This window comes from Suncus etruscus, chromosome 2 (assembly GCF_024139225.1).
Source record: "Suncus etruscus isolate mSunEtr1 chromosome 2, mSunEtr1.pri.cur, whole genome shotgun sequence".
Lineage (NCBI taxonomy): Eukaryota > Metazoa > Chordata > Mammalia > Eulipotyphla > Soricidae > Suncus > Suncus etruscus.
The window spans coordinates 22,419,536-22,432,310 of record NC_064849.1 but is presented as its reverse complement, the minus strand read 5'-3'; the positions used below and the strand labels follow the sequence as shown (position 1 = coordinate 22,432,310).

The following is a 12,775-nucleotide window of genomic DNA, read 5'->3' as shown; positions in this document are numbered from 1 at the left end:
ATGTACGAAGGTAAAATCCAAATGGATTAAAGACCTCAATATCAGCCCCAAAACCATAAGTTATGTGGAACAGCACATAGGCAAAACACTCCAGGACATTACAGGCATCTTCAAGGAGGAAACTGCACTCTCCAAGCAAGTGAAAGCAGAGATTAACAGATGGGAATATATTAAGCTGAGAAGCTTCTGCACCTCAAAGGAAATAGTGCCCAGGATACAAGAGCCACCCACTGAGTGAGAGAAACTATTCACCCAATACCCATCAGATAAGGGGCTAATCTCCAAAAATACAAGGCACTGACAGAACTTTACAAGAAAAAAAAACATCTAACCCCATCAAAAAATGGGGAGAAGAAATGAACAGACACTTTGACAAAGAAGAAATACACATGGCCAAAAGACACATGAAAAAATGTTCCACATCACTAATCATCAGGGAGATGCAAATCAAAACAACGATGAGATACCACTTCACACCCCAGAGAATGGCACACATCACAAAGAATGAGAATCAACAGTGTTGGCGGGGATGTGGAGAGAAAGGAACTCTTATCCACTGCTGGTGGGAATGCTGCCTAGTTCAACCTTTATGGAAAGCGATATGGAGATTCCTCCAAAAACTGGAAATCGAGCTCCCATACGATTCAGCTATACCACTCCTAGGAATATACCCTAGGAACACAAAAATACAATACAAAAACCCCTTCCTTACACCTATATTCATTGCAGCACTATTTACCATAGCAAGACTCTGGAAACAACCAAGATGCCCTTCAACAGACGAATGGCTAAAGAAACTGTGGTACATATACACAATGGAATATTATGCAGCTGTCAGGAGAGATGAAGTCATGAAATTTTCCTATACATGGATGTACACGGAATCTATTATGCTGAGTGAAATAAGTCAGAGAGAGAGAGAGAAAAACGCAGAATGGTCTCACTCATCTATGGGTTTTAAGAAAATTGAAAGACACCCTTGTAATAATAATTTTCAGACACAAAAGAGAAAAGAGCTGGAAGTTCCAGCTCACCTCAGGAAGCTCACCACAGAGTAATGAGTTTAGTTGGGGAAATAAGTACATTTTGAACTGTCCTAATAATGAGAATGTATGAGGAAAATGGAGAGCCTGTCTAGAGTACAGGCAGGGGTCGGGTGGGGCGAAGGGAGACTTGGGACATTGGTGATGGGAATGTTGCACTGGTGATGGGTGGTGTTCTTTACATGACTGAAACCCAAACACAATCATGTATGTAATTAAGGTGTTTAAATAAATTAAAAAAAACATGTTAAGAAATATTCAAGCTATGGAATCAACAAAATGAAACCCTGAGATACAACCTTTAACAACCAAACTTTAAAGGTGCCTGTTATGGTTGCAGGCTGTGATGAAGGGTAGTATGGAAAAAAAAAAAAAAAAGTAAAATACTCTAAAGTTCAGTAAATGTGTTAAATTTTTAACTTCATAAGCCAAATAAAATAATATATAAGTTTTATCATGTGTTAGTAAGACTATTTAGAAAAATCAGTTTTCATAATTGATGTTCCTTAAAGACTTTTTTTTTCTTTTTTTGGGGGGGGCGATTTGGGCCGGGGGGCAGAATTTTGGGCCACACCAGATGACGCTCAGGGATTACTCTTGTCTATGTGCTCAGAAATCGCTCCTGGCTTGGGGGACCATATGGGATGCCAGGTATCCAACCAGGTCCAACCAGGAAAAATATATATTTCCTTTCAGGGACATACATTGGAATGCTCAGGATGTAGTCTTTAATCTGTTCTTAGGGGCCACTCCTTGCAATGCTTTTAAGACCATATGGGGAGTTAGGGATTAAACACAGGTAGACAATGCAATCATCTCACAGTCTGTATTATCATCGTGTCCTATTAAAAGCTTTTTTCCTAGTTTTTTTTATAACATCATGATTTTCCCATTTGTTTATACTACAGTCATTTCAGGCATTAAATTGTCAGACACCAGTCCCAATGACCAGTGTGACCTTCCCTTTACCAGTGTCCTCAATCTCCCACCCACCATCATAGACTACCTCTATGCAGGCATAAGCAAGTTTGCTTCATATTGTTATAGCAACAAGGAAATAAGATTATCAAAACGTAGATCAATAGGGATAAATTTGAAATGATTGTAATATTTCTCCATGGTGTTACTAAAGTCAGTGTCTAAAGATTTACTGGGCTGTGTGTGGTACTACTTGAGCTTTCCGTGGTACTATTTAGGCTCACTGAGCTTGGTAGGTCACTGTATACCTTCCCCATAAGATTTCATAAGGTTTCAAGCACCTGTGTTTAGGTAGATAGTCCAGGAGTTATAGATCTAAAACAACTTTGGTGGCTTAGAAGTTTGATATGGTTAAGCATTGGAGATCGACTGTTTCTGAGATGGACTGTTTCTGTTGAAGGGTATTGGGCTCTTGTAGTTTATGAAGGAAAGGAAATCGTATCCTCTACCTCCTTTCTGAAAATGCCAAAAAGGTATCAGCCAAGACCAGATTACTTAAGAAGTTCAAGGGAGTCTTCAATAGCTTCTGAGGCAGATCTCCTTTTGGTTTGGCTCTCTATAATGTTTCTCACAGTATCACATTAATTTTTCAATACATCTTGTAGTTGTGAAAGAATGCATTTCTCTGTTGAAATAATGATGAAAATCCATTGTCTAATGTTTGAAAACAAATTCTGCACTTAAGATGCTCATATACTTTGAAAACTAACACACCTGAGACTGAGCCTCCATAAAATTTCTGAATGAGTGTCTTCAATTCAGAAAACATTGGTACACATTCTAAAGTCATGCAATTTTTGATCAATAAATAACAACTTAAAGAAGTAATAATGAGCTTAAAATCAGGTCTCTAAAAATTCTAGAATATAATTTAATAAATCATGTGACAACATTGCTATAGTTTCTCAACATTCTGTTATGGTTATCTGGGTAGATTTCAGATAATTTTATTAAATTTCCTTCTGATTTGACTTAATAAAGTTATTTTAAGACAGTCTTTTTACTCCTTCAAATTACAAATATAATGCTGCTGTGGCAAATCTGTTTTTAAAAGATATATAATATTTTCCCTCACCATTTTAGCTATTTTTTTCAGGGGATGTAGTTATTTTGGCACAGAGTTATATCATTATTTTACCTCCATTTCTCCTCTAGAGAACAGTTTTCTTCTAGCAATGTCCAAATCTGGACAGTTTCTTCTCTTCTCTCTAGCAATTGGATCTCAGAGATCGAAAGATAATTTAAGGTTAAGAAAACATGAATATAGAATTCATTTCAAACATTAAGGCTAATTTTCCATTGGGTATCTAAATTTTCCAATTTAGAGACATGGAGAATTTTTAATGTTTATGTCAACTTTGATTATTCTGTAAAATTGTACAGTAAAATATCTTCCTTTGACTTGCATTTAGTCATTTTTCTCCTTTTGGAAAGAATAGAAGCCAGAAACGCAGAATGAATCAGTAGAGTTACAATGCTGTGGATTAGCACTATAAAGGTTCAATGACTCAAAAAATCTTGATTTTTGTCTAAATTTGAGTTTATTTTCCTCTTAGATAATGGAAGAAGAGTTTTCTTACACTTAAGAATGATAATCTAAACTTGTCTATCAATTTAAGATTTCAAATTATAAATATCTACAACAAAAGTATAACAAAAATATAGTTTGTAGAAGAATTATTTGACTTTGGCTATTTATATTTTATATATTTTTGCATTAACATAATTTTGATGCCTTTTTAAATTTTGTTTTGTTTTAGGGCCACACCTGGTAGCACTCAGGAGTTACTCCTGGCTCTGGGCTTAGAAATAGCTCCTGGCAGGCATGCAGGGCAATATGGGATGCCAGGGATCAAACCTCGGTTCATCCCAGTTTGGCCGCATGCAAGGCAAATGCCCAACCTCTGTGGTATCGCTCTAGCCCCCTGATTTGGTGCCTTGATTTTCCTACCTACTCCAAATAAGTTTCTTGACCCAGATTTCTTAGATCATAGTTTTTGCCAGTTACTGAGAACTTTTACTCTCTAATTTCCTCCCTATTACAACTTATGACTGCTAAATTAGAAATTATGATTATATAAATGTTATATATTAATACATAATAAGTTTATAGTAATATGTTTTATGTGAATTTTTATTTATAATTATATTAATTATAAGTTATCAGTCAATGCTTGTTCTTCTAGCTTATATCAGAAATGAATTGGCAAAGTAACACTATTATATTATTTTTTAACCAAATCATTTTCTGTTTTCCCCTTGGTTTTCAACTAGTAACTAATTTTACTGATGAGGAAAAAAAGTCCATAAGGTAATAGAATCAATATGGTTTGCTCCCCAAATAAAGAGAGATATTAAATTAAATCTTAGATAGACTTGCCTTTCCAAGTTAGAAAACTGGAATGTGAAATGTTTTATTTTCTCTACTTGTTCTGAGTTTACTCATATTGTGTACAAAAATCTTTCTTCACCTCATTTCAGCTTCTTATCTTTTCCCTTAGTTTCTCTCTCTCTGTCTCTCTGTCTCTCTCTATCTCTCTCTGTCTCTGTCTCTGTCTCTCTTTCTCTCTGTCTCTCTCTGTCTCTGTCTGTCTGTCTGTCTGTCTGTCTGTCTGTCTGTCTCTCTCTTTTGGGTCACACCCGGCAGTGCTCAGGGCTTATTCAGAAATCGCTCTTGGCAGGCTCTGCGGACCATATGAGATGCTGGTATTCAAACCGCCGTCTGCATGCAAGGCAAATACCCTACTTCCATGCTGTCTCTCTGGACCCCTATATTTTTCACTTTTACAGAAATATAGGCATACAATTTACCTTTAGAAATATCTCAGAACTGATGCTCTCAATTTAGTCATGAGAATTACATCTTTGGAATTATCCCCTGTCATCTCTGTAACCATAATCCCATGACAGCAGGTAATGTAAACTAAAATGAAACAGAGAACTTTGTAGAATATATATGATATATATGACATAATAATATATATAGATTTTTTTGTTATACAATGTGAAATTATAGTCTAAGCTTAAGAATTATTTTAATCCATAAGAATACTTCTTTCCTTGGGATAAAGAAAAGGTATTTTATGTTAGGCTTAGATCCAGCATATCAAGATACTTTGCAAATATCTTAGATTTAAAGGCTTTCCAATAGTGACTGTAACTCTTAAGAATGGCAGAAAATGGGGACAACAATTTCAATAATCACATCCAAACAGAGAAATCGACCAAAATAGCTAGGTAAATAAAAATAATAATAACAATAATAAATGAAGGTAATATATATATATATATATAATATATAAATGTCCAAGGTTTTGTGTTTTTTTTGTATTTTTGTTTTTTTCCCTCCTGCCCTGGCACAGTAAATATTGGGGTCATTCGAAAAGGAATTCACTTGCCCTATGCGATATGGGATTTCTCCGTCCTTGGAGTATACTGTCATGGGATCAGCTCTAGTCTTTGCTCAGGATCATTACTCTTCCGGTGGTGGGTGTTTTTTTTTTTTTTTTTTTTTGGTGTGTGGAGGACTTCTGCTCTGTCCAGGGTGATACAATCAGAGCTCTGTGTTTAGAGGTCTCAGTATCTATACAGATCCTGAGGTGGGACTTATGGTGAAGTCAGTCTTTGTGGTTCTAGAGGTTCTGTTACCTCAGTGTCATTTTAATCCATCTTCTGTGGTTGGTGATCTTGGTCTTTGCCCTGAACCTAGGATGGCACCTAGGATAGCGTCTTTCTTTGTGCTTCCAGAAGCCCCTTTCCGTTACAATTGTCTCTGCCGGACCTTTGGGACTGGGGATCATGCTTATTGTGCAGGTCTTAGTTCAAACATTATCCTTATTTTTTTTTCTCTTCCTTTCTTTTCTTTTGATATGTGCTATGCCATGTTTCTTATTTCAAGACCACGGCGTGTTTTTTGTTTGTTTTTGTTTTTTGTTTGTTTTGTTTTGTTTTTTATCTGTTTCTTTTGTGGTGCTTATCGATATAGCTGGAGTCCTCACTGGATATTTGACACTTCTTTTGGTACTGGTGGAGTGTTTCACCTTCTTTTTCTCATTCATTTCCCAAATCGATGATGAGAACCTCTAGAAGGATTCAGCCCATTTTCGGGGTATTAGACTCTTACCCCCAGTTTATTTATTTTCTCTTTTTCAGGCAAAACCATGCAACTTGTACTAGCTAGCCCTGCCCCCACTTAGAGGGGGAAATAAGGGAGGCATCAAGACCAAACTGATGCAAGACTACTAAGTAGTGGGTTAGATACAGAGGGGACCACATATTCTAGACGCCCTGGAGGTGAGGGAAGAGGAAATGGGAGGTAGGACAAAAACGGAGGAGTAGGGAGGACAATTTAGGGATGGGAATCCCCCCTGATTTTATGTAAATATATACCTAAAATATTATTGTCAACAATATGTAAGCCACTATGATCAAAATAAAAATTATATTATTATAAAAAAAAAGAATGGCAGAAAATGTTTACAGACATCCCATGAGAAAAAGCCAACTAAGAAATTAAAAATATACTGAAAATAATCCCCAAAGGCTTTCTTACTTTAATTTCTCATTGTACATTTCTGACTTTTATTCAATTTGGAAAATATAAGTATCTTTTTCAAGGACAATCAGATTAATTTACCTGTTGAATATAGCAAAGTAATATAGAAACTTGAGCTATGATGGCTGCTAATCTGCATAAAGTAGTCATATATTTTCAATGTGATACTTCCTCAATCTGATCTAAGCAATGAAGTATGAAATCTCTGTTCTACGCATGAATATATGTGTCCATGTTTTATTAAACCTTATTCAAGAACTCTTTTTACTTACAGATGCGCAGTTTTCAGACTTATCTTCTACAAAACCAATCTGACAGGGTGTTCTCTGATTCTGCAGCCAGTAATCTGTAGATTCCAGGAGACTATTGCTGCGTAGAACCTAAGGGAAGCGAAAAAAGACTCAGTGCTGTTCAGCCAGTTTTGCAGTTTTGCTCTTTAAACAAACAACTCTTTTTTTCTGAAGTTGTAGGTGTTTCGTTTAACTCAGAGCATTTGAGTAGTAGGGAAAACATTTGCAGAATAAAACCTCCAGAACATGTAAAGTATTCAAGAATAAATTGAATTTAAAGGATAGAATTGATGTTTATACAGATATTTTTTCTCTCATCAAATCATCTTTAAGTTTCAAGGATGTACAACTTTATTATTATTATTATTATTAATTATTATTATTATTATTAGTAGTAGTAGTAGTAGTAGTAGTAGTAGTAGTAGTAGTAGTAGTAGTAGTAGTAGTAATAGTTTTGGGAGGTGTCCAAGCTCTGTGCTCAAATATTACTCCTGGTGAACTCTTGTGGGGGGGTGAGTAGAGAGGTGTTGGTGGGTGGAGGCAGTGGCAGCAGGGATCTTCAGTGGTAATTAGGTGGTTTCCACAGACTGAATCTAGTTGGCCTTGTACAAGGCCAAGTGCCTCCACATCCGATGTACTATTCTTCTGGCCCCAGGCGTTATCTTTAGATGGCTTTCCATCATCTGATTGAGGTTATATTCATTTGGCAATGGTGCTGAAACTTCCTCTTAGTCTCAACAGCTTCTTTTGTAGGAAACATTTTTTTTACTTAAAAGAAAATGAACATTTCACTTTTGGTACAATCTTGCTACAGAAATGATGACTTCGCAGGTCTTCACATATCTTTGAAAGAGTATCTTTCTTTTAGAACACCCAGAGTACTCTGCTTAATTTTAAAACTATTAGGTATAACATCACAACAAATATTTTCTATGTGGCAGAAGTCTGGCAAAGCCAAACAAATTTGAATAGATGGATTAACAAAATCCAATGTAATTTCTGAAATGCTTTGTTTCTGGGCTTGGATTTTAAAAGAAGTAAAATCTGGTTGCTGCTCCAAAATATATTGAAAATGCAATATTATAAATGACCAAATAATTTAATTTAAAACATATATATAGATTATCGAAATATTTTGTAGGAAAAATTTTCTCATCCTATATAAGATTTCCAGGCTCTCCTAGTACCGTTTACTTTATTAGCGTGTCTGCTAACATTTGACAACTCCCTTTACTTAAGCAATATAATAGATTTAATCAGTTCTGTTAATGCCATAAAAATAGAATGACACTTCAATTACATTTTACTTGCAGGATAAAGGACTGTCTTCTTTTGTTCTATAAAAATAAAATACATTAGGGCCGGGTAGGTGGCGCTGGAGGTAAGGTGTCTGCCTTGCAAGCGCTAGCCAAGGAAGGACCGCGGTTCGATCCCCCGGTGTCCCATATGGTCCCCCCAAGCCAGGGGCGATTTCTGAGCACATAGCCAGGAGTAACCCCTGAGCGTCAAACGGGTGTGGCCCAAAAACCAAAAAAAAAACAAAACATTAATTTCTGTCTGAATATTGAGTTATCCCAATATAATTCTGACACATTTTTGGATAACATTTGTCTTTGTCTAGTGTTATTATTACGTTTAAATCTTTTCCCACACAATTTTCATTATTACCTAGAGAACTATTTTTTTTCTCATTTTTCTTGTTACAAGTTTTCTTATGAGCAAGCAATTGAACGACAATTTGGAATACTATAGCAAGCTAAAGTTGCTGATAGAACTTCTCAGTTCTTTTATAGGTTTTACTTAAATGTGAAGTATTTCAGGGAAGTCAGTGGTCAAATTATCATGAACCTATTTATTTAAATTTGAGGACACCTCTGGCTGCTCAGGATTACTACTAGCTCTGTGCTCAAGGATAGCTATTACCAGTGTTGAGAGAACCATGTGAGTTCCTGGAAGCAAACTTGAGTCAGCTGCTGTACTATCTAGATCCTCAAGTTAAATTATTTTATAAATCATATTAAGACTACTTTCTGAAACCTCAAATTTGAATTGTATTTAGCATGTAAAAGTTTATATAACGTATTGATGACTAAAACAAGCACATCCAATTGATTTCATTAACATTTATAGCTTCTAAATTATTTTATATGACTTCATTGCTAGCTATATACTGTTATATTTGTTGAGAACTCTCTGGGATTACACCTTGACCTATATCTGAATCTGACTGCTAGAATTATGTTGTAGAAACTAATAAACAAAGTAGTGGCAAAACAATGCTTGGCCCAGAACTTAAAATAAACCTTAGCCATCATAAGAATCAAACTTCCCCAGGCTCTAATTAATTATTCTGTAATGGAACTAGATCGTTCTAATTTGTGTAAATATTTTATTTAGATAAATCTTTTTAAAAGCAAGGAATGATTGGGGCCCGGAGAGATAGCACTGCGGCGTTTGCCTTGCAAGCAGCCGATCCAGGACCAAAGGTGGTTGGTTCGAATCCCAGTGTCCCATATGGTCCCCCGTGCCTGCCAGGAGCTATTTCTGAGCAGACAGCCAGGAGTAACCCTTGAGCACCGCTGGTGCGGCCCAAAAACCAAAAAAATAAATAAATAAATAAATAAATAAATAAATAAATAAAGGAATGATTAAAGAGAGTCTTTTGAGAAAATAATCATTTTGAAGCTTTATGAATCTAATTTTAGTGAAAGGGCTAATAATGGAAAACACTGTGTGTTCACAAGCTTTAAAGAATAGCAGATCTTTTCTAATAAAATGTATGAGTGTCCTAGACTCTGATGGAAAATAGTCCTTTAGGGTTGGATAGTTCAACATGTAATACACCTACCTGCATCTGGCTGATGCAGATTTGACTGCCAGTACACCTTATAGTTCTCCGAACACCTCCAAGAATGATCCCTGAGTGCAGAGCCAGGCATAAACCTGGAGCATTGCTGAGTGTGGCCCCAAAATTAAGAGAGAACAAACAAATAAAAAAAAGAGTACTCGGGAGGGGGGGAAAAAGACTATTTTAATAACACCTTTTCATTTTTAGATAGAGAACCAAGTCGTGGTATTTTTGTTTTTGTTCTGTTTTTGTCATTGGGCCACACTCGACACTCAGGGGTTACTCCTGGCTATGAACTCAGAAATCGCTCCTGGCTTGGGGGGTCCATATAGGATGCCGGGGGATCAAACTGCAGTCCGTCCTAGGCTAGCACTTGCAAGACAGATGCCTTACCTCTAGCGCCATAGCTCCAGCCCCAAGTCATGGTATTTTTGTATTGATATGAAGTGGAGACAATAAACTCTCTAATCTACATGCAGCCACATATTGATCTAGTTAAAATTAACTTGGATCAGGGAATAGAGGAACATATGGTAAATCCTAGAGATCTGGGCACAGTTGAGATTTATACCATTTATTGTTTAGGGAGTGAACTGTTTTCATGTTGAATACATCTTGATTATGAGAGGGATGGTAATGCTGCTTCAGAATATTGTTTTAAAACTCAAAAGATGTTTGTGAAGGACTAACCTCTTATCATACTAAGTAATGGGTTTCTTATTAATGCCTATCCTATGAAGACACTGTAAAATTTAGGCAACTGCCCTTTATCTCAAATTTAAAATAACCTTTGTATAGTATTTGACAATATTTCTTTACTATTTATGATTTTAATTTTTTCATAAACATTACCTTTAGTCAAGATTTAGTCCACAAATATTACTCACATATCTGTTCACAAATTTGATTCTGGGGATATCAGGATGTACTAAAAGTACAGCTACCCTTTTGCAACTTCCACTTGAACAAGGTCATGCCAGCACTCACCATGGATAAAGATGCAGAGACTTTCATCTAGATTAATGATGTCAATTCTACCAGTAATAAGGACACATTTCTGCAGTTAACAAGAGTGTTCAAAGATGATCTGAATTATTTGGGCAAAGAAATTGCTTTCAACCTGCTTTTCATCCTCTGAATTTACAGCTGAACATATTTCCTCTAGTCAGGTTTCAGTGAGATGTTCTTTCTTCTCCCTTCAATTTGTTTCCTTCGAAAGCTCATCGTTTCTTGTATTAGTCACTAAGACTAACTAGTTTACAATCTCATCTATTTTATCTTGTCAAGAGCTTGGCTTTTTATATTTCAAACTGCCAGTTCTTATTCTGACTTTTTACTACCTAAACAGAAACATACTTTCTCTAACTCCAGCCTCTAGAACAAATCTGAGACTAATATTCTTTCTTGTAATTCACTGAAGAACAAAACTTCTAATTAAACTGTTTGAAATGTCAGTGCTTTCAGGAATACTATAGTTTAATCTTAGTAATAATTTTTCTTTAATTTTTAATTATTTAAAGAGTAATAGAGCAGCAATAAAATAGCAAAGAGCACTGAATTTATCTCAGACTTATAGATTATATAGAGAGTTAAACAGTAAATAAAGGAACATAGAAATATACATTATTAGACAATGAGATACACATTTTACTATAAATATATATGTATTGTATATGTAATAGTTAAACAGTAAACAAATGAACATTGTGGTACATATTTTATTATAAATTGTGGTAGGGATCATTCTTGGGAAGGACAGTTTTGGAAGTGAGACACCCTCAGGATCCCTAACAATTCCCTTTGTCGCTGATTCCTTTATTTATCTCACCTTTTAAATTTGAAACCTGTTGATATTACTGAAACTATCATAAAAGTATTTAATCTTGAAAATACACTTTTGGGTTTTAAATTTTCCATCAATTAACTGTAGCACAAAACTAGTTACCTAACCTCTTGAATACCCACTTGGTTTGCCCATATCATATATAGTCAATATTATTATATGCAAGCTGTAGCTGATTGTTTTATATTTTCACACACCAGTCTTTTTTTAACATTATTGCTGATATTTTAAAATTTTCTCCCAAGACCATTAACATCAATTGATTTATTCACCCAATAGGCAGGTTTGTGTTTTATCCTGTGAGAAACTATAATAGATACTGAGTAACAAGGAAGAACAATATTAGCTATTGGTAAGCACCGATTTTGATAAATTATGAATCTAATAATCTATCAATTTATTTATTTCATTATCTTTAAACAGATTTTCTTTCTTATCATTCCCTTTGGAACCCCACATGGTGTCAATCAATGTTTTACTTTATTCATGAAGAACTAATTAAAAGGGAGCTTCATGGACTTGATATTTAAGTGTTTGGAATATATGTGCATGATCTTTTATGTCCATTATCATGATATTTATAGAAAAGTATGTTAACCTAGCTCCTTCATTTATCTCTGAACCTAGAGTTGATTTGAGCAACTTTTTGTTATTATGCACCAAATTTTTGTATTTGGTGTAATTATAGACGTGCCATTTTTATTTCATATTACTGTTTTGAAAATGACATTTGAGCATTTATACATGATTTATTCAATATGTAGAATCCTGTAGTTTTATAAATGTATATGAAGATATTTATATTACTGGAAGGATTTTAATTCCCTCGAGAATTTTATGATAAGGTAATAAAGAATTTTATTGCATTTATCTGCACTATTTTTGGCCTTTTACTATCAACAAATTTCAATTTTGAATATTTATAAGAATAAAAAAAGTAAGGAAGTCTCAAAGCATATTAAAGGAAATTTCACACAAAATACTATATTTTCACAAAATACTATATTTTCAAAATATATGTCTTGATGAATAATGGAATACCTCTTAACATCAGAAAATGAAATTTCTTCTGCCATAGAGGGAATAACTCTTTTCTCAACCACAGGTAAAATCAAAAGAGGTAAATTGTACTGGAGTGTTGAGACATTGACTTTCTGCTTTCTGTAGGCTAAGCAGAACCTGGGGTGGCTGTTTTAGGGCATGTATCTATTCCATCTC

At 34.9% G+C, this 12,775-nt stretch overlaps 1 protein-coding gene across 3 annotated transcripts in view; it reads right to left on the bottom strand.

The window, feature by feature from the left end:
• The window catches only part of SPHKAP (SPHK1 interactor, AKAP domain containing), a 146,574-nt gene that overhangs the window by 77,893 nt on the left and 55,906 nt on the right, over positions 1-12,775 (bottom strand). For all 3 annotated transcript variants that reach the window (XM_049768420.1, XM_049768422.1, XM_049768421.1), the window contains one exon: positions 6,849-6,956. In XM_049768420.1, coding sequence (XP_049624377.1) covers positions 6,849-6,956 — 108 coding nt within the window. The remainder of the gene's footprint in view (positions 1-6,848; positions 6,957-12,775) is intronic.